This window comes from Drosophila innubila, assembly GCF_004354385.1.
Source record: "Drosophila innubila isolate TH190305 chromosome 3L unlocalized genomic scaffold, UK_Dinn_1.0 0_D_3L, whole genome shotgun sequence".
In the NCBI taxonomy this organism is placed as follows: Eukaryota; Metazoa; Arthropoda; class Insecta; order Diptera; family Drosophilidae; genus Drosophila; species Drosophila innubila.
Window position 1 is genome coordinate 5,129,528 of NW_022995376.1, and position 26,608 is coordinate 5,156,135.

The 26,608-nt window shown below is 36.4% G+C and overlaps 3 protein-coding genes and 1 long non-coding RNA gene across 5 annotated transcripts; 1 reads left to right on the forward strand and 3 right to left on the reverse strand.

The window, feature by feature from the left end:
- Positions 1-3,813: 3,813 nt before the first annotated feature.
- LOC117786721 (1,2-dihydroxy-3-keto-5-methylthiopentene dioxygenase) lies at positions 3,814-4,743 on the reverse strand. Its single transcript, XM_034625078.1, has 5 exons — positions 4,557-4,743; positions 4,410-4,487; positions 4,224-4,351; positions 4,068-4,161; positions 3,814-4,005 (listed from the first exon to the last, which is right to left on the reverse strand). The coding sequence occupies exons 1-5, from the start codon at positions 4,677-4,679 to the stop codon at positions 3,880-3,882; spliced, it is 549 nt and encodes a 182-aa protein (XP_034480969.1). The 5' UTR covers positions 4,680-4,743; the 3' UTR covers positions 3,814-3,879.
- A 603-nt stretch (positions 4,744-5,346) lies between these two features.
- LOC117786718 (arginine kinase) lies at positions 5,347-7,096 on the forward strand. The gene has a single exon (XM_034625069.1). It carries the CDS (start codon positions 5,367-5,369, stop codon positions 6,783-6,785), a length of 1,419 nt encoding a protein of 472 aa, XP_034480960.1. The 5' UTR covers positions 5,347-5,366; the 3' UTR covers positions 6,786-7,096.
- A 611-nt stretch (positions 7,097-7,707) lies between these two features.
- LOC117786722 (arginine kinase) lies at positions 7,708-8,625 on the reverse strand. The gene has a single exon (XM_034625079.1). It carries the CDS (start codon positions 8,560-8,562, stop codon positions 8,053-8,055), a length of 510 nt encoding a protein of 169 aa, XP_034480970.1. The 5' UTR covers positions 8,563-8,625; the 3' UTR covers positions 7,708-8,052.
- Positions 8,626-10,050: 1,425 nt separating this feature from the next.
- Positions 10,051-15,536, reverse strand: LOC117786723. 2 transcript variants are annotated; one of them, XR_004617645.1, is made up of 2 exons: positions 14,916-15,536; positions 10,051-10,349 (listed from the first exon to the last, which is right to left on the reverse strand). It is a non-coding gene; the product is annotated as an uncharacterized LOC117786723 (long non-coding RNA). The 2 variants fall into 2 exon arrangements; XR_004617644.1 differs by having other exon boundaries at positions 14,927-15,534.
- Between the last annotated feature and the right edge of the window lie 11,072 nt (positions 15,537-26,608).

Sequence of the window (26,608 nt, forward strand, 5' to 3'; positions counted from 1 at the left end):
CCATTTTATGTGTGTGTGAGTTATCGTATGCAGTTTGCATGTGTGTGTGTGTTTCTGTTATTTCAACAATTCGTTTGCTAACGAAACACAAAAACAACAACAAATGCAATATTGCAAGTGCATTTTAGAGATTGCCACCTCTAAAATTGACAGTTCTGCAGAAAAGGTGAAGAAAGGTGCTACTGATTGTTTGAATTCTCTCGCTCTCCAAAGCTCTCTCTCTCCCACTTTAGCGAGCGCATCAGAAGTTTTTGTAACTTGGAGAATAAGTAAAAATATTATTTATGAATGGATGGTGTTATTTTTTTTTAAAGTATTATGTGAGAATTAATATGTAAATTTATAAATTTGTTTCATTATTTATTATTAATCTTAATAATCTGTATTATATACATGCATATGTAAATTTCGAAACCAATTAAAATAATTTTTTTTTATAAATTTCTCAACATCGATTTCTTCTTTATCTATACTTTTCTGATAATGCAAAATTGCAGCTTCACCCAAAAGAGCGTATATGTACATATGTATATATGTAAATAAATATGCCGGTAGAAAAGTTGGGTCAAAAGAAATAGCGTCATAACCTAAATAGAAAAATCTTTGCCTGTTTCGCTAACTCAAAAACTGGACAGGTGTGTGAGGAAGAGGTAAAAACAGGTGCGCAGCAACTGCGTGCTCCACTTGCACAAACAAAAAACAACAACAACAACATAACAATTCGGCTGCTACCCCCCCACACAAAATATTCAATACTAAAACACACAAATGCACACATACAAACACATGCTGATACACAGTGTGAACGATACCGATACCGATACACACATACAACGATACACAACGGCAACGACAACGACTAGAAAATGCGGGTCTGGGTCGTCATCGAGACGAGACGAGACGGCGAGAATGCAAGCACATAAAGAACGCCAAAATAAGTTTAAAACTAACGACAGACCGTTGCGTGCGTGTGCGAGCAGGGCAGCATATAATAAGTGCAAAGTGCGAGAGAGCTAGCAAGTTGAATACGTTTCGTATGCATGTGTGTGTGTGTGCGTATTTTGGAGCATGCAACTTTTCGTGCTTTTGGCAAATGCGTTCGTTGCGCTCTGTTCCCAGCCTGCGTAAGCCGCACAAGCGAAGGAAAGAGAAAGAGAGAGAGAGGCAGAGTGAGAGAGTTAGAATGCGTGAGGAAGGGGTAGGGGGAGGGGGAGAGAGGAGCCAGTGCATGGGAGAGAGAGAGAGAGAGTGAGGCTGGTCGAACAAGTGCATGTGTGTGTGTGAGAGTATGAGAGATTGAAGGGTCACTTATGAAATTTTCAAGTGTTAAAAGCAATGCCTACAACTAATTAGTAATATTTCTTTTGCATACCAAAAATAATTTCATCAAGTTACTAAATTTAGTATATATGTGTGTGTTGGTGTAAGCCAAGAAAGTTCATTAACACAATTAAATATGCAGGAGACCAGCGCTCTCATTCATAATGACGGCAATACACGCAATAATCCTCCCCCCCTCCCCCACCTACTACACATACACACACACACTCACATCGGCCTGAGATATGGCAACCACAAATGTGTATTATAGATAACGGAACGGCAACCCCGTCGCCAAACATAAAAACGTAGCCAAGCGACAAACCGAAAAGAAAAAACAGAAATAAAAAAGTAGCAGCAGATAATAAAGGCAAGCGCCTAAGCATGGCGTCACTGAGACGACGACGTTGACATCGCTGCCTCTGCCGCCGCCGCACGCCTAACAACAACAAGAAAACAGCCTACCCTACCGGGCATTCAAAAAACAACAAAAAAAAAAACGGTAAAAGCTGTAAAAATTGTCAATATAGAAAAAAGAGGCGAAAAAAAATCAACTGCTAACAACACAGCTTGCAAAATAATGTGCGCGAGTGTCGAAGAAGCCGCTGACAGCGAAGGCGACGTCGACAGCGGCAGCGACAGAGGCTCTTTTAACGAGCCGAGGAGTGACAAGCGCACACTAGTACGAGAACTCAACATACACACACATACATATAAGCGACATGCACACGCGACGCAGACGCCGGCCGCAGCAGCAGACCGGTTGAGGTTAAATTGGATAGGGGAAGCAGCAACAGCAGCAGCAGATGCGACAAAGGGGGAAGGGGAAGCTGGAGGGGGGCGGGGGCAAGCTGAGGCATACATATTGAATTTTTCTTCGACGTAATGAAAATGAGAGATGATGATGATGGAATGGGATGACTATGATTCGTGCTTTGCTTTGCTTTCAAAACTTACCGCGCAGAGAGCAAAAAAAAGAGTAGAAAATCCGTTAATCTGCTTCTTGTGGTTGTTGTAGTTGTTGTTGGCGCTGCTGCGGCTGCTGCTGTGGCGACGTTGGCGTCCAGCCTCTTGGAATTTATGCTAATTTTCCAAAACTCACACACACACACACGCACACACGTACACCGCGAGAAGTGCACAAAAATTGTATAATTTTTGGGCTATTGAAAAATTTCACTTTTTTAAACAATTAATTTATTTACTTGTTGTTGCTGCTGTATTCTTATTATTTACTTGCACATCCACTTGTACATATGTATATCTACAATTGCTTATTTATCTGTTATATACACATGTACATACATACGTGTGTAGACTGTGTGCCTTTAACACTAATACACTTGCAGAACGCGCTGCTGCGTCGTCGCTGACCGCACTGCTTCTGCCGCTGCCTCTGCTTTCGGTTTGCCTTTTACGGCTTTCCAAATTACTTTTTTTCTTTTCGCTGTTTTACACGCACACAAATCGCGTTTTTTTTGTTTATTAATTATATTGCACGTTTGTTTGTTTGATTTTTACAATTAATTGCTGTAGAATTTGTTTACTAATCCCGAATATGTGATGAGCTTCACACACACATGCATATGCATATTAAATCATATACATACATATATACACACGGACTTGGGACACGACGCAGCGAAACCGTTGCAATTTATTGCATTACACCTGTAACACTCGCGTGCAGCATTCTTTTTTTTTTTTTTTAATTAAATGCTAACTTTGTTTGTAAACAAATAATCGTAATTGTAAAATAATTAAACGGTGCTTTTCTCCGCCAACGTTTCAGCGCGTCCAACCCGCTCGATGTTGTTTTTGTAAATGTTGCTGATACATTCAAAAATATCGCTACCGAGGCTATCGAGGAAAAGTTTTAGTGCTGCCAACTTGTTTTAATAGTCATGTCGCAACTAATAACGTGATGGCAGGCTTGGATCACTGATTTAAGCGCATTTTCATATTGTGATCAATTTCTAAAGTGGGCTTAAATCCAAAACTGCTAGAAGAAGATAGAATTTTGCATAGTTTTTGTTAGAAATATGAACGCCTAACAGTGCGAAGCGGCCATTAGAAAAATACCTATGTCAGACCAGCGGCAAATTTGACGCTAAATTTGCCTGTCTTAACATAAAATACCACTGTTAATGTTAGGGAGTGGACAGTATTGCTCCTCCATGTAAGCCTTACGTTAGACAACTTAAAGTGTGGCTACACTGTTTTTGAGGCTAATTTACAATCGCAATTCTTAATTCAATTATCAATCTATAAGAAAACGCTGTCCTTTAATTCAGTACCTTTTTCTGAATATCGACGCAGTATATATAGTAATGTCATCAATAAATAACAGCTCTTCTGTTGGCTCTACAGAATGTACAATCCTCTGTTAAGTATAATAACATAGCAACCAGCTCGTAACATCACTGCGATCAGCTGTTGTGCCAGCTATCAGACAGCCTTTGACAGCGTGCTTTGTAAACAATCAAATAGAAATTAAAAAAAACAAACGAGTTATTTTATTGCAAGGATATATGCAACATATAAATGATAAATAATTATCTAAGCCTTGCCAAGTTGGCCAAGATTCTGTAAGTAGGCCTTACGGCAATCCATGTCATCAGCTGGTCGATTGTGTGGTAACCAAACAGGTTCGCCAATAAAATAACGAACTGCTCTAATAAAGTTCTGTGGATGAAATAAGTTAAAGAGAGAGAATCTTCATACCAGAATATCCTCTATGTACATACATTGGTGTCCAAAGTGAAGCGATGATAGATGCCAGCTGGAATAATGATCATATCCCCCTTTATAACCTGAATTCGCAGCCAGTTGTCGTCGCCACTGCAAATAGGGATTATCAATATGTTAACTGATAGCAACAGGTGTAAACAGGTGTTACTTACTCGCGCACATCAAAGTAACCGGATCCGTCCAAGACCAATCGTATTTCCTCATCTGTATGCAAGTGTTCCGTGTAAAATGACTTTAATTTGTTGGCATAATCCGGCAAACATTTTTCCGAGCAAGTGATCTGCAGTAAATAATAAAACAGATAAAATAATTATATATGTTATATACATGGCATATACCTCATCCTCGTAGGTGTAACCACGTGTAGTACGCAGTTCACTTAGTTGCTTATCATTCAAATAGTCGTCGGCATTGATCTGCAAGTGGAAGAGAGAAAGGGGAAAGATAAGCTCGTCTTTGTTCAAGGTCGCCGCAAGCTGAGCTACCTTAAAGTACTCCACGCCGGTTTTTTTGTAAAGCTCCGACAATTCCAAATATTTGGGTGGACTGCGTTTGTGTTCCAGTCGCTGATCGGTTTGTTCGTTGTCCATAAACCAGATTTGTACCATTTTGGTTGATATTGGTTAAAAACTAGACAAACGGACGAGGCCAAGATGGTACAAAAGTGGTCACAGTGCTGCCAACTTGTTTAAATAGTTATGTTGCAACTAAAACGGGCTGGCAGGCTTGGTTCGCGAACTTTTCATATTGTGATCAATTTTTAAAATGTTTGAAAATCTATAGTTGCAAAATTATTGTTAGAATTTAATAAAATTGTTGTATAAAATTAAATTAAACTTAGTTACTCAACTTCTCCTCCTGAGGCACAACAAACTCCCAGGATTCATATAAAAATTCAACTTTATTTGATATTATGTAGAGTTAAAAATTTTTTCATTGTAAATTTTTTTAGTCAACTAAATAATAAGAAGCTAAAAAAAAATTTAAAAAGGGCGCCGTTGCAGATTTTGATCATTGTGATAGTGCTGCCATATCGCTCGAAAAAGGTGTCCCATCGTTTGAACTGTCAGCGCTGCCACATCAATGCAAAGAGCTGTACCATTTTTGCTTGTACAAAAACGGCCGTCTAGTTAACCATTCGCATGTAATCAAGTTGACAGCGTTGCCACGTCAATGTAAATAGATGTGTTTTGTTAGTTTCGTTTTGGCGCTCATACAAAATTAACAAAATATTAAAAAAAAAAATCCATACATACAATTTAAAAACAATTCAAATTGCAGTTCCTAAATTCAACATGTTATCGCTACGAATGCGTATTCTGCTGCCAAGGCTAATTCCCTTCAGATATTACAGCAAAAGTACCGGCGGATGTTCCGAAATTCCCGAGCATGTTATGGAAGAAATGGAAGAGGGATTTAAAAATTTGTGTTACTCAGATTCGAAATCGTTGTTGAAAAAGCATTTAACCCGTGAAATATTTGACAAACTGAAGGAGAAGACAACACCCACATATAAATCCACGTTATTGGACTGCATAAGATCGGGACTGTGCAATTTCAATTCCCATGTCGGAATATATGCGCCCGATCCGGAGGCGTACACAACATTTGCGGATATTTTTGATCCCATTATTGAGGAATACCATGGTTTCAAAAATACAGATAAACATCCCGCCAGCTGCTTTGGTTACGGTGCCGATTTCCCTGATCTTGATCCGGAACGAAAATATATAATATCGACTCGTGTTCGATGCGGACGATCCGTTAAGAACTTTCCGTTCAATCCGCGCTTAACGCAATGTGATTACGCCCAATTGCAGACAATAATCTCGAAGGCATTGGGAAATCTTTGCAGGGAACATTCCGGAAAGTATTATCCACTCTGCCAGATGGATGCTAAGACCAAGGAAGAGTTAATTTCCAAACATTATCTGTTCAAGGAGGACGATCCCTTTTTGGATGAGGCGAACGCCTTACGCTTCTGGCCCTTGGGGCGTGGCATATTCCTCAACCGGGCTAGGACCTTTATTGTCTGGTTGAATGAGGAGGATCATATACGAGTCATTGCCATGGAGAAAGGCGGCAACTTGGGACGCGTCTATGAGCGTATGATTATTGGTGTGGAATCCCTGGCCCATCAAATGCAGTTCAATCAAGATGCTCGCCTCGGTTACTTGACCTTCTGTCCCACAAATCTGGGCACCTCGATACGCGCCTCCGTCCACATGAAGCTGCCCAGTGTGGGCAACGATCGGACAACACTGGAGGAAGTGGCCGGAAAGTACAATTTACAGGTGCGTGGAACTCGCGGGGAGCACACGGAGGCCGAGGGCGGAGTCTACGATATCTCGAACCAACGACGAATGGGACTCACGGAATACGAGACCATTAGCGAAATGTACAAGGGAATTCAGGCACTGATCAATGCCGAGTGCGAAAAGAGCAGGGAAAAGGAGCGAAAGGCAAAGAATAAAGCCAAGAATAGTCCACCAGTCAGTAAGGAAGATCAGAAGAAAGCTGGCCAGTCGCAACTGGATGAACACCGGAAAGCCATGGCTAAGAAATGTGAAAGGCCAAAAGATCAGAAGAAAGCTAAACAGTGTGAAAAGAAACCTACAGATCAGAAGAAAGATAACAAATGTGAAAAGAAACCAACAGATCAGAACAAAGATAACAAATCCGATTCTAACAAATCTGATAAGAAAAAGAAGTGATTTGAATAGTATTTAAAAACGAAGTATTATGGAAAGCAACGATAAACATATATCTAAATTGTTATCGGTACTATCGTCAAAAATTTAATGTTTATCACCTTTCCATTAGTTTAAAATTTAAGGGCAACAAAAACAAAATAAATCCAGAATAATAGGTTCACAAGATTGGTAATTAAAGAAATATTAGAAATATAAATTATCTTATAAATGTTAACGATACTATCGGCTGTATTGTTCTTTTGCCAACTATAGATGTATCGTATAACTAGTTTATATAGCATTTTTAATTTATTAAAGCTATAGAAACGAAACTTGGCATTTTTTTTTATTGAGCATGGGTCTAATGTTTAATTCTTATGGTTACTATACTTTTGTATACATAATTACTTTTAAAATGAATTGATGGATTTGTATTTTTTTTTTAAATTCCTATTTAAAACTGTTCATCCTAGACGTTCATTTATAATCTTGTAGCTCTTATAACCTTAACCTTTTATAAAATTAAAATACAAATATTTTATCTCTTTTTTTGTAGCTATTATGATTTTGAAATAAAAAATTTTTAAATAACTAAAATCTTCAATTATCTTTGTAGCACAATTTTTACTCTATTCTTCGTCCTAATCGGTTGAAAATCTTTCTTCATCCTTTCATTAAATAAATTCCCCTCTTTTTAATACTTTTACCTTTCAGATAAATTATTAAACTCGTATTTTTTTTTGTATTTTTTTTTATTTTTTTTTTATAATTTTAATTCTTTTATAAACTTAAGACTTAAAATAAAAATATTTAAAGTTTTTTTGTTGTTGTTGTTGGTTGTTTTTTGCTTGACACAAATGCCAAAATGTTTTACATTCTTTTGTTTCTTTAAGCAAATAATTTATGTGAATTAGTTATTCAATTGTTGTTGTTGTTGTTGTTCTTGTGGTTGGTAGTGTGCAGTTAGGTGTTGTTGTTGTTGTTGTTAATATTGTTGTAGCAGCTGTAGACTGGTCTTCCAGCCGGGCTTTAACCGCGACTCTCAAAGAAGACGACAAATGCCGAGTGCCAAATTGGATGTGACCCGAAACTGGAATACAAACAGCGAGGCAGCTACAAATCCGACTACAAAACTAAAGCAAACACAACCCGAGACGCCCAAAAGGATCGAGAGATATGGCGAATCGAGTTGAAGATAAATCCAACGTGTAGATGTTGTTGTTAATGTTCCGACTGGTTGTTGTTGTTACCCGGAAACGAAGTTGTTGTCTAAGTTGAGGAGAGCAATTTACAAGCTCTTCTCGAGCTTGATGAGCTCGGTGATGCCATCGTACATCTCCTTGACGGCCTGGTATTCGGTGAGACCCATGCGACGCTTGTTGGAGATGTCATAGACACCGCCCTCGGCTTCGGTGTGCTCACCACGAGTACCGCGCACTTGCAGATTGTATTTGGCAGCGACTTCCTCGAGCTTGGCCTTGTTGGAGGCGAGCTTGGGCACCTTGATGGGTGGTGCCCAGATTGGTGCAGAAGGTCTGCACTTGTTGTCGTTGTGGTAGATGCCACGTCCGGATGGCCAGTAGCGGCAAGCGTTGGCCGCCTGCAGGAAACGATCGCCCTCCTTGAACAGGAAGTGATCATCGATCAGCTGCTGCTGAACGGTCTTCTCCATGCCGGTCAATGGATAGAACTTGCCCTTGAGCTCACCCTCGAGGCCAGACAGAGTGCTGCTAACCTTGGACTCCATCTCCTTGTACTGGGCCTCGGTCAAGCAGGGGTTGAAGGGATAACCCTGCATGGAGCGACCGCAACGCACACGAGTCGAGATCACATACTCGACATTGGGTCCTCAATGATGGGATCGAACAGATCAGTCAGCCTCCAAACTGAATCACGACTTGAAGGTAGTCTGGTCAATTCGAGTCCAAACTTGGCAAAAATTTTGCGTCAACCATGGTAAGTCTGAAATCTAAACAGTTACTATAATTTTTAGTAGGTTGGATTGAAAAATCAATTGAACCTTACGTAGAATTTTAAAGTTTTACAATCGTTTTATATTAAAAAATTAAGAATTTAAAATGTAAAACTTTGCATTTAACAGTCTGAGAGTATTTAATAAAATATATTTGTTTCAACTTTTGCTGAATTAACAAAAGTTGACAAATTAAAAAGGTATATGGGAGTTTTGTTTTTAAATATATATTTATTTTTAATTGTTTTACTCTCGTGCCAATTGTGGCGCCTGAAAGTAGGCAATGAGTTTGTGAAATTCTCGCAGACATCGCTTAAATACCACGCAACTGTGCAATTCTCAGGGAAATACATGATGAAATGAGCCCACAGTTTTTTTTTTTTTGGTGGTGGCTCTTGGCCAATATGCTGGTGGTGGTGTTGGTGTTGGGTGGTGTTTTTTGCCGGCTGCACGCTGAATACGCACAGAGCAATAGAATAGAGTAGAGTAGAGTACGCCCTGCTGCCCTGCCACGCCCCCCCCGGCGACGCACATGCGCCTTGAATTTAGACCCGGCTCAAAAGCACCGAAGACCAGGGCAATAATATTTTTATGGCATTTAAGTGTTTTTTGGGCAGTCTGACGTCAGCATTAGATACACACACATACACACAGAGAGAGGGAGTTTGGCCAGACAATAATGGTTTAGATGTGGGACCTATGACAAGCCCCATTAAGTACACTTACACTTGGTCCAGAAAGTGTTTTGACAAAACTAAAAATCCAAACAATTTATTTTGCTAAAAAAAATATATATTTTAAGGATTTCTATTTTATTTTGTTTAAAAAAAAATAAAATAAAATTCATTAAATGAAACTAATTTTAAAAATAAAAATAAGCAATTACTAGGGGGCTCAGCCCACTGCTCGTTTCGCTCGCCAACCCCCAGCTATGACTATGGTTCTTAAAAAAAATAATTTTCATTAAATTAAACTAATTTAAAAAATACAAATATGCAAATACTAAGGGGCTCCGCCCACCGCTCGTTTCGCTCGCCAACACCCGGCTCTTATACAATTATGTGTATTTTGTTCTATTGTCAAAACACTTGCTGGACCAACTGTATGGCATATACACACCCATTCTGGGCAGCTGCCTCATCGGCTGATGTTGCAGTGCCACCATTTGGTTCCCCATTTGCCGTTGCCGTTGCGGCGCCATCGCCTTCGATCACTTTCTCCTTTTTATCCTTTGAAGCGCACAAACCCATTTTATTTTTTATATATTTGCTCTTTTTTTTTTTAATTTAATTTCTTGTAAAGTTTTCGTTTTTCTTTTTGTGTATAAAATTTGGCCTTAGCTTGGTCACAAAGTTTTTGGTTGAGTATAAAAAAAGGTGCGTTGATTCCGTTTGATTTTTTTCTTTTGCAGGTAAAAATGAAATCACAATGCAGCTTTTCTTATAAGTATATAGTTTATATATATAGATCACACACACACATAAGCACACACATACACAGACAGACGCGCTTAAATTTGTATTGCTTTTTGTGTAGATTTTGAAAATACTTGAATGGTTTTTTTTTTTTTTTTTAATATTTCTTGGTGGTCTATTCGTCGTTTAGTATTTTGCCTGTTTAATTTGGTGCAACAAATAAGTAAGTTATTTATTTTTTGCTGGGGTTTTTTCTTGGTATCTCTCGCGTTTATCGCTGCCGCGCCCAAAGGTATACACTACAAAAAAGACTAGGCTACAAAGCACTAAAGGAGCGTTTTTAAGGAGCGCGCGCGCTTCAAGTTTTTTGCTTAAGTTGCGAGAACTTGCGGATTGCTCGACTGGCTGCTGACTACTGAACAGGACTGAAACAGGACTCCCGGGCTCAAAAAAAAAAAATAACCAGGATACTATACTCTACTACAGGGTGCAATCGACACTTCGGTACGCTTCGGTTTTTGTTGGGTGCTGGATGCGCTTCGGGTTTTGCCGATTCGGTTTTGGCGCGCGCCTTTTTCTTGTCTCTCTCAAAGGACACTGAGCAAGCAACTGAATTAACAGTGTTTCCAACTACAAATTCAGCGCGAAGAGAGCATGACTTTGCAGGGTTGCCAACCCCAGCAGCAGCAGGGTTGCAACAACAACAACCATTGCATAGCCGCAGGCGCCGGCGACGTCCACAAAAAAAAAACTACTGGGAAAGGACAAGAGTTGAAAGAGCTCGACTGTGAGAGACCCTGTAGTTATTTAACAAAAATCTGCAACCCCAACGATTATAATTTTATGAATATTAATTAAAGGAACAAAATGTTTGTTGATTTTAATCAAAAAGAAATTGAAAATAGCTGATAATTTTTAATCTGAATGAAAAAACTATGAAATTTAAAATTTACTCTAATTTTAAATCAGAGTATAACTTATACTATAAAAAATATGAAAGTTAATTTGTTTATTCTTTTATTTTATAATTGTACTAAGAATTCCCATATGAATTCTTGAACTCTGTTTTTATTTAAATTTGTATAGTAAAAATTACTATGTTTGTTAAACAAAAATTGAATTTTATATTTATTTTATTCATATTAAAAATTAAAAGTTAGAATAGATTTGCATAATAAAAAATCAAATTAAATAATTTATCCTGCATTCATGACACCCTATAAATTCGTAATATATCTAAGGATTATAGTATTGTATATCTGAGATAGTAAGATTAGAAAGTATAGTATAAATTAGATTTTTCTATTCAACCAGATACATTTTTTTAGATTTGTTTAACTTTAAACTTCTCATTAAGTAAATTTTCTGATGCAGACAAAGTATACCCTCTATAGTTTCGAGTGCAGGGTCTAGCAACTGTTGCCGGATGAGAGCGCAATATAATGCGGAAGGATATATTTATTTGATGCGTGCAACGACGCGACGACAAGGAGGAGGAGAGTGGAGAGTGGAGAGAGGAACAACCACCAGGAGAGGCAAAGCATTGCTAAATCGATAAAATTTATGGCACGCGGCAGGCAGCTGTAAAAAAAGAGGCTTGTTGCGCCTCAAAAAGAGGCTGAAAAGGCCACTGGAAAAAAAGGGGGAGTGAAACAAAAGGGAGCACTCCTCGTTGGTCAAGTCAACTTGAAGTGACGGCTCGAGTGTGAAATGAGGGCTGCTAATGGCATGACTGACGATTCGACTACTCGACAACACGACAACACGACAACACGACGACTCGACTACTTGTGCGGCGCCTCAAGTGGCAAGTTTAGAAAAGTGGGTAGCGGTTAGAGGGGAGGATTGGGAAACGTACACAGAAAAAAAAATTTGGAATTCCGATCTAAAATTAATCCAATGCGGCGTCAGAAGCACCTTAATCCCGGATTCTCCCAAACCAAGTATAAAATACTTAAATCAAGCCCGATTTTTCTCAACAATATTTTCAGTTTTTGGCTTCTGTAAGCCAAAAACTTCAGTTAGAACCAAGGCTGCAAGCCTCCAAAATATTGTTAAAGGTTCGGTTCGGCGATTCGAGCCATAGAGCTAGACATCGGTTCGGTTCGCGAATTGGTTTATATACCCCTCGAACCTTGGTTCAGTTTCATACAAAAAAATATTTTTATTGTTATACATTTTTCTCTACATTTTTAACTAATTAAATTTTTTTTTAAAGAAATCAAAATTTGATGATAATTTAAATTTATTTGAAGATTTAAATATGACTTTTTTTAACCCGAAGTCTTAAATAATTGCGTAATATTAGAAAACCATAAAATGTATGTAATTATTTTTTTTTCGAGCCGAACCCTTTATTTTAGAAAGTGGTTCGGTTTAGGTTCGGGTTCGTGAAGTAAATAATTTAAAAACCCAAACCGAACCGGTTCTACGAGGTTCGGTTCAGAACCGGTTTGCAGCCTTGGTTAGAACAATTAATTTAGACTTCTTTGACTTTTTTTAAGGCAATTTTTTAATATCATTGCCATTTTAGCTACGTTTTATCTTAAGTTCAGAACTATGTCCTTAAAAAATCAAGTTTTTTAAATTGGATTTTTAGAATGAATGTTTTTTTTTCTGTGTACTGAAATCACGGCCAGCTTGCGGCATTCCCAACGCGTTGAGTGCACGTGCACCCGAAACGAGATACAAGATACTCTTCACGCCTGTGCAGTGACGTGTAACCAGACAAAGAGAGGGAGACTAAGAGAGAAAGAGAGCGAGATAGAGTGGGAGGGAGAGGCGGGGAGGAAGGTGGTGGCATGCTGCACATTGCATGTCTGTGCCACATTATTTTGGCTGCAATTTCATTTCGTCGCATTTTTTGAAGCTGCTTTTGTTTATTTCTATTATTTCTATTATTTTTATTTCATTTAGCGTCTGTTTGCCTTAATTTCATTACTCAGACTCTGGCTCAAACTAATTGCTTTGGCTCCCCGGTGACTAAGCTACAATATCGCAGGCCCAACTCCCCTCTTTTTTACCCCCCTTTCTAGGAAACTAACAACTGTAATTGTAATTGCCGCTAAATATTGATTTGAAATTGAAAACAATTTAAAAGCAAACAGTCGCTTTATGCCTCATTGTTGGATTGTGTCATTCATAATGAATGTAATAATATACTACTCATTATTTTGCGTTCCGTAATAGCTTACAACTGGAGCAGTCTGGCAACACTGTCCAGTCTAGGCTAGTCTTAACTTCTCAATTTTCGGGAATACTGTATGACTTTCTAGCTAGGTTTTAAGATTTATTTGTTTTGTTTAACAATAAATAAATTTTTTAGTTAAAAATTGTATTACTTCTATAATTTTATAGTTAAACATTTTTTTTTCCTATGTTTAAAGATCTTGTCAATGGATTTTCCGGTTTTTATTTGAACTTGAAGCTTGAGAACAAGATTTTCAGTAAGCCTTTTTTAGAAAAGGTTTTGTCTTTCTCAAGATCCTTGAAGATTAAAAAAAAATTTTTCAGCTCCAAGTTTTAACTATGTATAATTGACTAAAAGGTGTAAAATATAATCATAATTAAACTATACCAACAAGTGTAGCAGAAAAAAACCTCACTTTTAAAACTGTTTCTAATTTTACTTTCTTAGTGAATTTCCAAAAAAAAGACAGCATACTTCTGGGAACTCTTTAGAATTCCACTAAAGTCATAAGAAATCAAGTCTATTGATTTTATCAGCATGCAATTAATTTATTAACATTTTTAAAAAGTTCCCCAAATTAATCGCTTTTTAACTAAAATTTTATGATTTAAGCAATCTCGAGTTTGACGACTTTCTTTTAATTTGAAAGTACATTTTTGTCAGATAGATTTCAACGTTTGTGATTTGTGGAAAATTTAAAAAGTCATATGAGTATTATAACTGTTTTTTTTGCTCATAAAGATAAGCTTTAGCTGTAGTTCTAGTTGTAGATTGTGATTGTGGTCGGGTGGTTGTTTCTGTCATCTCCAGCAACAACGACAACGCCCCACTTGAGTGAATGTTGCACTAGTTGCTGATATAACTATATATATATACTGATATATATTTATATATATAACAATGGTTAAGTTAAAGAGGTTTTGACTTATTGCCGACTCTCTTCACGACAAACTAATCAATTAACTCGAGTGTACAACACACACACACATATAACAATTGATGTCACACACACACACAGACACACATATATATAGATATTGAAGTGTCCTCACACATTGGCGGCACTTAAAAGCAATGCAAATCGAATTAACTTGGCACAATTGAAAAACTGATTTCATTATAGCATAAAATCATCCCTCCTCCCTTTCTCTACACCCTTTAGCAACCCTGGCAATAAAAAAAGGATGCTTTAAAGTTGATTTCCAGCTCAAAGAATTTTTAATATAAATTGTAATTCTCTGCAATCACTTTGAAATCTTTTTTACTCAGATATTTTTAATAGCATCATCCTTGGAAACCTTAAGGCTAGCAAACAGCGAAAAATATGACAACCCTGACAATAAAAAAAGCTGCTTTAAAGCATATTTCCAGCTAAAAGCATTTTTTAAATAAATTGCAATTTTCTGAAATCACTTTGAAATGTTTTTCTTGGTTTTTTTTAAAAGAGTTTTCCTAGACAACCCTCAAGGCGAGCAGGCAGCGATAAACATGGCAACTCTGGCAATTTAAAAGTATGCTTTAAAGTTGATTTCTTAAGTAGGGAGTTTTAAAATCATTTGCAATTCTGCAATCACTTTGAAATCACTTTCAAATCTCGTTCTCACACGCGCTTCACGTTTTTTTTTTGATAGAGTTTTCTCAGATTAGCGCTATGTTAATTTGCTATGCAACAGTTAATTAAAGGCTTTAATTTATAGCCGGATAATATAGGTAACTCTAAAAAAAAGGCGACGCGAAATTGGCAACCGTTAACGGTTAACTTTGATATGCGAATGGTGAAGGCGATTTATTTTTTGCAAACGAACTGCAGACAGCTTGAGAAAGAGACGCAAACAGACAGACAGAAAGAGAGAGGAAAAGATTGACTGAGACTGAGAGTTGGCCAAAAGCTAGTTAGCTGATAAGCCAAAAGAGAGAGCGAGTGACCGAGTGAGAGAGAGAGAAAAGTGCTTCCAGTTTCAAGTTGCAGTTGCCGGGGAACAACTGAAAGTTGATCTTATAAACAGCTGGAAAACGGATAAGATAATAACTTGACATATATATATATATATAGCAAGTATTAACACATTAGCTCTATCTCTTAACTTGTGTTTGCTTCTAACGACAAGTTGTTGGCCATATAAATTGGCAACACACACACACACACACACAAAACACACAGACTTAGACTGGCAACTGAAAGCGAAAGTCTTGTCAAGAATCGCAACGACTGGAAATTCAAACGTTTTCATCGCAGTTTTTTCCGCAAGTCATTGAACTAGCCAAAGCACAGTGGTCCTTTTTGTCAATTGAGCTCTAAAAAATTTTAGACTTTTATTCCATAAACTTTTGTGCAGAAAACTTTAAATTTATTCAATTTTTTGAGGTTTAAAAAAATGTAGCCTCAACAGTTTTATATTATCAGATGAAAGCCCAGAGATCTATCTTTCAGTTTTCAAAAAATTTTATAAGCATTATTTAAGAATTATTATTTTTATACAATATAAAAGTGCAAGCCAGAAAAACAGGCCTGAGTATTTTTTATTTCAATTTTAAAAATAATTAAATAACTAATATTTTATTTAAATTGTTTTTTTTTTTTTTGTTTAAAAGCAATAAGTTTTTTTTTTAATAGGAAAGCTAAGAAAAAATTAAAAAAAAGAGTGAGCTAGAAAAAAATTTCTTCAATCTTTAAAAAAAAACATAGTTCTATTTGTAATCGAAAAACTATGGGCATTATTTAAGCGATATAAATTTTAATTGACTCGTGCTAAATTAAGCAAACGATCCACTGTGCAGCGTTTCCCTTTCCCCCCCCATTTTTCGCCACCACCTCCTTCCTCTCTGCCGCTTCCTGCTTACCTCCTGCTCGGCTGTCCATGTGTGTTGCAATAACTGCGCTTTAATTGCATATAAACAACAAAATGCTGCGATTTTGGTTTGGCGATTGCACAAAGAAATTGGCAGACAGTTCGGGCCATGGCTAAAATGCGAAATGAGTTAACAAACAGCCAATTTACAAAATTGACATTGATATGCCGCCAACGTGAGTAAATGCAATGGCGAAATGCAATAATATATATAGGGAAGTCAAGAAAAACAAAAACTTAACAATATCTACAATAATTTCACTCAATAATTGTATATAATTAACCCTTATGCGGGAAACCAAAAATATAAATTAATCGGGATTAGACTTATGTGAAAACCAGCAGCTATACTCAAAATTTGTAGCGTGTGAAAGAGAGTGATATATATAAATACGAAAAGAGAGAGAGCAAGAGGAAGCGGGCACCCGCATATTTTTCAAATATTTCGGCATCTATATTTTCTATATAATGTTCTGCTGATTTAATTAAAATTCTTTTGGCAAATGCTCAATTAAACTGTAGAGAAAGAGGGATAAACGAGGGTAGGAAGGGGAACCTATTGAGACTTATGAATATGTTTATGATGGTTTCATCTTCTTCTGGCGTATAAATTTCGCTAGAATTTCGCGCTCATTGCCCGGATGTCGTTGATTTAACTTTGTTTCTCTCTTGCCTTTAATTTTTATAGTTATTCAACTGTCTGCGAAGACAATCAACCAATGAATGCGACAGTCATTTAGCTACAACAACAAACAGTCACACATACACACACACTTGCTTTCATATACTCAGCAAGCAGTGCAGCCAACTGCATTTAACAGCGCGCTCCATGCAGTTGCTGTCAAGCGCGCTGTTAAGCTCACTGTTAATTCTAGCATTGCTCTTAACAGTTCTGTCGTTAAATGTTGTTAGCTTTAACAGCAGTCGCTGCGACAAGCTTTTACAGTCGGCCAGTAAAAGCTCGTCCTGTGCAGCTGCCGTTGCTGGCTAAAGTTTTGGTAAAGCTTTATTTTGCCTGCTTGCTACAGTGGCGTTCAGAATATGGTGCGTTGTGTGCTATTTGATTTTGTTTACATTGCGCCTAAAATTACAGTTTGTTTATTTGTTTTTTGGTGGCAGCGCCAATGAGTTGTATATCAAATCAGGCAGCTCACACACACACACACACATACACATATAGTAGTTCGACTAGTTGGCAATTTATGCTGTTTGATTTACACACAAACACACACACACACACACACACACAGTAGTCTGTGTGCAATTTCATTTCCTGTCTAGCCAAATGATGCGAACTGACTGAATACTGTGCCCCACCCCTGGCGATTATGCAACTTGACAGCCTGCAACAACAACAAAAGGGATTTTTTTTAGCCCCCCCTAGTTTAATGGGGGCGTTGCTTTGTCAACCAGTTTATAGGAAAGTCTCAAATGGCATTTTTCACGTTTAACCACTTTTTTTTTTTGTTCAAATTTTCTTTTATGTAGCAACGCTTTTTTTTGCCTATTTTTCTGCTCTTGTCTTTTTATACATTCTGCGCTTTAATGGATTTCAATTGAATAATTAACAACAACATGCCAGTTATATATATAGAGAGGGAGAGAGAGAGAGAGGCAGATATCAATGTAGGGGCAACAGTTTGTACAGCAAATTTGCGCGATTTGCTGATTTGAAATAAACAGATAAATCAACTGACAAAACAGAATCTAAGCATTTTTCTCATTTCCATTCGCATTTCTATGCATTCTATAGTTTGTTTGTTAGCTTGTCAGCTGGATATTGTATCGTTTACAGTGCGCTATAAATATATTATGCTCAGGTATTGATTCTTTCCCTGAGGTATAGCTATACTCATGTGTAGCTAATGTGTCCGTGCGTGTGTGTGTGCTATTTTTCATTGTTTTGTTTTTTTTTTTGAACGCGCTTTCGGGTTCTTTGTATTTTTAGCAGCCGGCATTAAAATCAACTCGGAAAATAAATAAAAAGACCCTCGCATCGACCGAGCTGCTACTAAATTTAGACAGTCGAAATTCCAAGGCGGCTGTCAAACTATAGGCCATATTATGCAATAGTTTTGGCCATTAACAATCAATTGACTTAACAATTACAGCAGCAACTGCAATTGAGTTCATTCAACTGATTTAATATCTAGGCTAGCAATTGTGACTAATATCTTTGGCCGCCAGTGTTCGATAAGCGATTATGCAATTCACTTGGCAATGACCGTCATCTTTGTATGTATTGGTGTGATTGTACTTATAGACAAGTTCAAGGCGTTTGTAATTTAAGTAGACAGCGAAATTTAGAAGCCCGCCAAGTGCCAATTGTTGGCAAAATAGTTTTGGCAGCTGCTGTCGGCATTGCTGCTTATCATTTTTGGCACTATATATTAACATTGTTTTCACCTTATCGGCCAATAGATAGTTTGGCTTGTTACCTGCTCAAGGTACAGTTATAAATTGTGCAACGTGAAAAGCGAAAAACGAAAAACAAGTTTTGCAAAACTCAATTGACCAACTAAATATAGGCAGAGTAACTATAGAAGCGTTGGCTGATTTTCAATTTACTTTTTTTTACGCTTCTCTCTTTTCTCCTCTCCTCTCTCTTTCTCTTTTCATTTCGTTTGCCGGTAACCGGTTTCGTTGCGGTTTGGCAAATTGCAAATTGCAAACTGCAGTTCGACAGTGAGTCAACCTTTTTTTAAAGTTGCCTCTGAGCACTGTTAACTGCTTGCACACACACGCACACACACTGCTTGCACTCACTTTATAAAACTTTAGCTCACTTAACTTAACATACATTTAATTTTAAATAATTATGAAAAATTTATCACAAATAATATTCATAGAATATATATTTTTTGAGTTTTATGTTTTGGAGAACGGCTCACCTTTGCAACCGTAGAATTCAACGTCCAACGTTACAATGATCACAAAATATTGTTCTTTGGCTCAGCTGCAGTCGACAGAAGCCTGTCGACGTCGACGTCGCTGTCACTGCCTCTGCCAGCAGTAGCAGCCGTCGCAGCTGCGTCAAGCGGCACCCTTCTTCTTTCACTTTCAAACTACTCAACGAAAACACACATACGCAAGAGAGAAAGAGAGACGGCCAAAAGCTTTGCTTTTGTATATCGAATGTCTCTGTGTGTGTGTGTGTGAGGCCTGCCTCCTGCTGCGCTGCTTGGCTGGCTGCCTGCCTGCTGTTGTTGTTGCTGCTGCCGCTGCTGCTGCTGTTGTCGTCCGTCGTGTTTACATCTGTATTAGTTGGCAGTGCCAATTGACGTAGGACGTGACGTATGACAAAGCTTCGGGAATTTGTATTGCGAGCGCAAAAGAGCACGAGCTGTGCCAAAAAGCTCTCGTCCCACTGTGCAGCCGGCAGGCAGGCAGCAGGTTAAAGCAGTGTGTCCAATGCCCATGTTAAGCAGTGTAAATGTATGCGAAAAAAAGGAAAGTGTTGAGCAGCAAACTAACTGTGTGTGGGAGTGTGTGTGTGTGTGACAGAGAGAGCGAGCAAGAGCAAGTGGGAGAGTGAGAGGCGGCTTGCAACTAATTGCATACATTCACAAACATATATGCAACTTTATGTACGGTTAACGTTGCTGCTGCTGCGGCGCTGCTACTGCGACGTCTGTCTGCAGCGACTGCAGCGGATTATATGGCAAGCCTACTATATGGGGGCGTGTGCATTGGTATTGGTAATCGAGCAGAGCTAACAGTGCCTCACATGACACACGCACACACATTCAAAGGGGAGACACAAACATTGCTTAATTATTGTGGAACACACGTTGTGTATTTAATTTATAACGACACTCTCGACTGTAACAATGTGTGTGTGTGTGTATTGTAGTTATAAGGCTGCCCATGACGAACCTGACGAACTAATCAAAGTAAATCGAAATTTATTGTTCCCCTGGCGCAACAACTATTTATTTGCTTTATTCCTACTTTTTTTCCATTTCATTTCATTCTTTCTAGAATTAAGTGTAAATATTTGCAGTATGCAAACAAGCTGAGCTGTGTGACAGCAAAAAAAGCTCAACAAACATTGTGTGAGTGGGGCAGAAAGAAAAAAAAAAGGGTAGAGAATTCTCCCATATGCAAACGATATGATGTGAGATTGAAGACCTGCCAGTAACTGAGAAACTGAATATTTTTTGTACAAACTTGCATGGAGTTAAATCTTTGTAGAGTAATCTAAATTCTATATATATAAAACTCTTTGTTCTGATCATTGTGAAGACTAAACCGTAAGAACTGGCAGGCTGAAATTTTCACACAATATAGCTGAGTAAATAAAAGAATATTTGCATGCATATGATCACCATCCAGAAAAATGAGATTATTATAATTTCATTTACATATTTAAAAAAATTGTGTTGATTAAGTATTCTTAGTATTTAAATAAATATAATGTTTATTTCATTGTCGAAGCAACTACTTGACAGACTGTAAAGTTTACAGTGTAAACACAAGTTTTTTGATTAGTTTTTGATTGGAATCAATATCTAAGCCAAATAAAATCAACACAGCTGCCAAATTATAATAAATACAGACGGTAGAAGGAATCGTATTACTTTTAATTATAGGGTCTAAAAGGTATCATTAATCGAGACTTAATTTTTTCATATTTTGGAAAATGTATTAAATATTCGCCATTTTCACAGTAAGCTCTTCGTTCTATATTCTTGAAAAATATGAGCACATAATACCGGCCATTTATTTTGGCACTAATACCACACTTAATATAATGAAATTTTGAAAAAGAAATCATATTATAAAATAGCATAAAGGAAAATTACAGATCGTTTTTATATATAGATCTATAGTTTTGCTCAATTGCTTAGATCAAGAGACATGACACAAGATCAATCTAAAAGAATATCCAAGTCTATTATAGATATTTCAACCAAAAATCTTGAACTTGATTTTGAATAGGCATAAACATTTGTTTTTACATTTATACTGATAAATGTGTAGTATATATAAGGCAACCTGCTTGATTATAAACGTAAGATACAGAAACAGACACTTCTAGATATCGAACCGAACATATTCATTCTTCTTGTTATTTGAGCAAAATGAAAATATCTACATAGATATTTGAAAAGTTGCCAACGAATTTTATGCAACAAACAAAGAACGATCCTCAAGCTATAAGAAAAACAAAAAAAATATATATATAAAAGTTTATAATATATACTTTATAGTATATATCTGTCGTACGTCGTATAATTTGCTGTTTTTCAAAAGAACTTTTGCTTTTTTATTTACCGCATATTTAAAGCAACAAAATATAATTAATTATATAAAATATTTTCTGGTATTTTCTAGCTGACATTCACTGTGGTTGCAATGTCAAGTGGCAAGTAATTGTGGCAGGATGTGCCTTACATAATCTCAAGCCATTTCTCCCGGCATTTTCAATTTATACTTTCGCTTTTCAATTGCTTTTTGTTGTCATCGCTGTCGACGTCGTCGAGTGGCACTGGGATTACGTAAATCCCAGCAGCTTTTAGTGCGTTGAGAATTTGCGAGCTACCCGCAGAAGTATCTATTGTTCTATGGCGATACGAGAAACAACAAATACATATGTACAATATAAATATATATGTACACAAATGTACGCGTACTTTTACTAAGGGGTTGACGTCGACCTTGAAAAATATAAAGCTGACGGCGACAACAAAGTTTTGTGGTTGGCAATTTTGACATGCAGTTAAAAGAGCACTTAGCATACAGAAATCTAAAGGAAGTACTATCAAGCTACTCTAAAAAAATCTGCAAATCATTTTTCTTTCAAATGTTTTACCAAAAAAAGAAAAATATAATGGAATATATAGTAATCTTGTAGTATTAAGAATAATTAGTAAACTTTTATGATTTTTTTATATAAAAGCTATACTGTAGTTACAAGCTAAAATACTCTTATAGAGCGCTCTTTTGGGTGACTCAGTATATTTCATGGATTCAACTTTCTATAACAATATTTGTCAGCATAGGAAAAATCTTTTCCTTAAGGGGCTTTATAAAGGTGGAGGGGACTAAGCTAAAGGGCTAAAAAAAAATAGAAAATTCTGCCTCATTAGAGAAAATTATGGACTTAAATATGCTGACAGATGAAAACTCTAAGTGTTAAAACCTTAAAAATACACTAAAATTACAGACAAGTGTCAACTCTGCTTTTTTCTAAAATGCAAACCCTTTTGAAAAAGCTTCAAACAAGCATAAGTATGAGATTTAAAATTTGTAAGCACCCTCATACTGTTTTTCTGTCTTCAGTCTTTTGGTTATACATTTAATTTTATTTCTATTGCTCATTTTATATTAAATTATAATTAAATTATTTTTTCGACGTTAAATAACTTTAGAAACAAATATATGTATATATTGAGCTCTCGTTCTGTATAGCGCAAACAGATATTAGTACGCAGGTGGCAACCCTAAGCCGCTTTTGAAAAAAAGTATTTAATGCTGAAACAATAAGACACACATTGAAATTGCGTGTGAAAAATGTGATTGCTTTTAAAGATATCAGCGAAAAAAATACATATATATAGGTTTGGTGAAATGTTTGCGACAAAGCGTTAAACATTTAATGATTAGATTAATTGTTTTATGCCCTCAGTAAAATGCTTTCCCCCAAGTGAATGTAAAAGGCGTCGAGCCATAGATAATGTTATTTTCAGTGAGTTTATCACGCGCAAAAATATGGCTGGGTGATTGAGGGTGTGCCTACACACACACACACACACACACTTACACATAGATACAAACCAATTCGCTGTTGAACTTGAAATTCGAATTGCATAAGCGAGTAATTTGTTTGTACTTTAGTTAGTATAAACGAGAGTTAGTCATTCGAGTGAATGAAAATGCGGCAACCAATTTGACAGCTCATATTTTTTTAGTTTTGTTGTGGCAAAGTGGGAAGTGAATATGCCAAAAAAAAAAATGGATAAAATTAGTAAATCATTTGAAAAATGTGTTATTAATTAGTTTAAATTGCAGGCAGCCAAGCACGAGTTCAATTAATTTTTACTCTGTGAAGTCATTGAAATCAGAAATTTAAATTCAATCTGCCAGAAACAAATATGATCCATAGTTAATATATCTATATTTATAGATATATAGTTGGGGGCACTACCTGCTAAAAGCTCTGCGCATGTTGTCGCTCGCTTTGTTTGTTTGCTAAACAATATTTTGGCATCACATCAAAAGCGACGCTTGCCAAAAGCAATTTGCATTACGCGTGAGCCAAAATCATTTCATATATATATATATATATTTCGTCTATATATCTATACAGATGTATAGATATACACAAAATCAGCCAACCACTGTGTTAAGCGACATCTACAGCATCGAAAGCAAGTATAAGTTTGTAGATAGAAAATGCTCAACAGTTTAATTCCCTGTAGTTTCCGCTAGTTATACATAAACTGCTTGCAGTTCTAAAGCAATAGTGGAAGCAGTGGATTTTTAACAGCGACTGGAATCGCAGCTTGCACTGCTTGCTTAACTGCTATGTTTATTTTGCGATCGATTTGAAATTTTTTAGGATAATGTAGATCGTATGCAAAAATTTATATCTTAAAAAAAAAAATACTATTTAATTGTTTTTAGAGAGATGAAATAAATTTGAAGTGCATTCTGAATTTGCCAAATTGGACAAATATTTTGCACTGTAAAGTTAATGAATCAAAAGTCTGACCAACTTCAAACTTTCATAGCTTAGTCAAAACTGGACCGATTTTCAAGCGGAATGCCATTTTAATCTTCGTTTGGGCACTAAATTCATTCTGCATTCAAATTTATTTAGTTTTGTAAAAAAAGTTATTTTCCTCCAAATCATGGGTTCGATGCTAAGGGTCCCCCCTTTGGAATTTTGAAAATTGAAAATTTTAAATCTCAAGTTTTCACTTTTAGTCAACTCCTTATATCGTAGTTAGTACAAAACAACACTTTAAATTTGATTCTGAGACCTTTCATTTTTCTGTAAAAAATCATGTCAAATTTGACAAAAATTTTGACTTGTAAAGTTGCTAAGTCAAAGGATCGACCATCGAACTTCCATAACTTTGTCAAAACTGGACCGATTTTCAAGCGGAATGTCATTTTAATCTTTGTTTGGCCACTAAATTCATTTTGCATTTAAATTTAATTAATTTAAAAAAAAAAATTATTTTCCTCTGGAAGTACAAAAACATAGTCTACCATTTAGCTATATGTAGAGGGTATAAGAAAACTGACGGTACGCTGTCCATCAGCATGGGATATATTATAAAAAGTGTCGCGTTATGCGGACAAAGCAAACTCAAACAATTAGAGATGAGGCGTGACGCCAACATATGTACACACGTATATAATATTTAATACACATACACGTACATATATTTAGATTTAGCTAAATTTAAGCCAAAGTGCCGCACAGGAAGGCTCTGCCTGCAACGTTGCACAGCCAATTTGCCGCACACAAAAAAGAAAAAACAAAAACAAAAAGAAAAGCAATAAGTAAAATAAAATAAATCCAAGTGAATTTTCAGCATCCCAGCGACAGTTGAGAATTGTTGCGTCTCCAAACATGCACGTTTAAATATAAACTTGGCATGGGGGAGATCATGTGACCCGGACACCACTGTGAGGTGTGTGTGAGTGTGCGTGTGTGTGTGTGTGTAGGGGGGCAAAACTTATTTGCATAGGCAGTGCACAATTTAGACAATTTTCCATTAACTTTTTACTTAGATGTACAGTATGTCAAGAAATTGTTTTGATACAATGCAAAAATACATTAAATATATGTGTTTGGTTTTGAAAAACTGTAAAACCTAATATTTCTTAAAATTATATTTTTTTTAAACAGGTTCCAAGAACCAGAAAAAACTATAATAGATTTTAATAAAATAAATTTAAAAAAAAAGTCGATTAAAAGGGTAATTTTTATTTTGAAAAATAAAATTTGTACTTTTTTCACTCAATTATTTATTTTTTAGCCATAACTATTTTTTTACTTTAACAAATAAATATAAAAATTGTAAATCAGAAAATGGTATTGTGAAACGTTGCAAAATTCTTCATAAATTTTCATTTATTTTTATACCCGTTATTTAAATAAATTCGATTTTCTTTAAAGCAAATGAAAAATCAAGAAACCGCATTTTTCGCTAAATAATATAGTAGAATTTGTCAAAACAATTACTTGGCCAACTGTAAATATATCTAATATGAAGCTTAAGCGTGGGCAAATTGCCAAAAGGTGCTTGGACGGAAGTTAGGAGCCTTGGAGGAGGTATATCCTTGGAACACCTGGCAAGGACAAGGCTTGCGTGCAAGGTCTATTAATTTGGTGTATAAGTATTAATATTAATGGAAAATCAATTGCACGCAATTAAAAGTTGCTTTTTCACATAAATTCTCTATAAGCTGGGAGACAGTGACAAAAATTGCAAGCGCCGTGGAGACGTCAGTTGATGCCATCCAATCCACATCCACATCCACGTTGGCACGAGCTGTCCGCCCAAGCACAGAACATGAGACTAAAATAAACAACGTCATCGTCATCGTCAGCCCCATCATCATCATCTTCATCATCACCAGCATGAACATGATCATTATTGTCACAGTGAAGCGTCGCATTATTACAGGCGCATATTTTTTTGCTGTCCCAGCAACAACAGAAACAACAACAATCACAGGAACATCAACTGCAACTCTTGAGGCTGTCGCCACATGGCAACTATTTTAGCGACAAGAAGTCAGCAGAGTTCGTTGAACTCGACACTCAAGAGAAATGCTGCTCACTTAGCTATTTAACCGCCAGATCTAGAGTTTTTCAAATGCCAACGGAGAGAAAGATTTAGCTATTTTACCATAAAATCTAGAGTTTTTCGAATGCCAAACGAGGGAATGATTTTAGATATAGCTAACAGGAATTATATCTATTTTTAAAGCTCAAAACCCTACTGAAAATATTTCAAATTGTTATTTGTTTGCCATAGTTTGCCATATTCTCTAATTTTTTTTATAATTAAAAAAATTTTTTTATATAAATCTGATAATTTTAAAATGAAATATCTTGCCTGTTTCTGTGTTTCTAGTTCTTATAATCTTTGAGATCTAGGCGTTTATACAAAGGGGCATGCATACGAATCGATTGTTACTGATCTAGAATATATATGCTCCATAGGGTCGAGGAGTTGCCTTCTTACGCCTGTTACATATATTTGCACAAGGCCATTATAATCCTTTTGCCTTTTTTCAATGGGTGTATGGTATTAAATCAACCTAAAAACTATAATAGCTTTTTATCTGACTTTTTTTTTGTAGATTTCCTAGCTTTTTCTAGCTGTTCTCAAGTGTAGGTATAGCTTTTTTTAGGCCCTGTAGAGTTGCCAACACTGTTTAAGAGCTTTTTG

Excerpts from the sequence above, each read along its gene's own strand:
- LOC117786718 (XM_034625069.1), top strand. The coding sequence starts at position 5,367 with ATGTTATCGCTACGAATGCGTATTCTGCTGCCAAGGCTAATTCCCTTC.
- LOC117786722 (XM_034625079.1), bottom strand. The coding sequence starts at position 8,562 with ATGCAGGGTTATCCCTTCAACCCCTGCTTGACCGAGGCCCAGTACAAG.
- LOC117786721 (XM_034625078.1), bottom strand. The coding sequence starts at position 4,679 with ATGGTACAAATCTGGTTTATGGACAACGAACAAACCGATCAGCGACTG. Across the intron at positions 4,162-4,223 it reads GGTTACTTTGATGTGCGCGA|TGGCGACGACAACTGGCTGC; the intron begins GTAAGTAACACC and ends CCCTATTTGCAG. Across the intron at positions 4,006-4,067 it reads GCTTCACTTTGGACACCAAT|AACTTTATTAGAGCAGTTCG; the intron begins GTATGTACATAG and ends TTTCATCCACAG.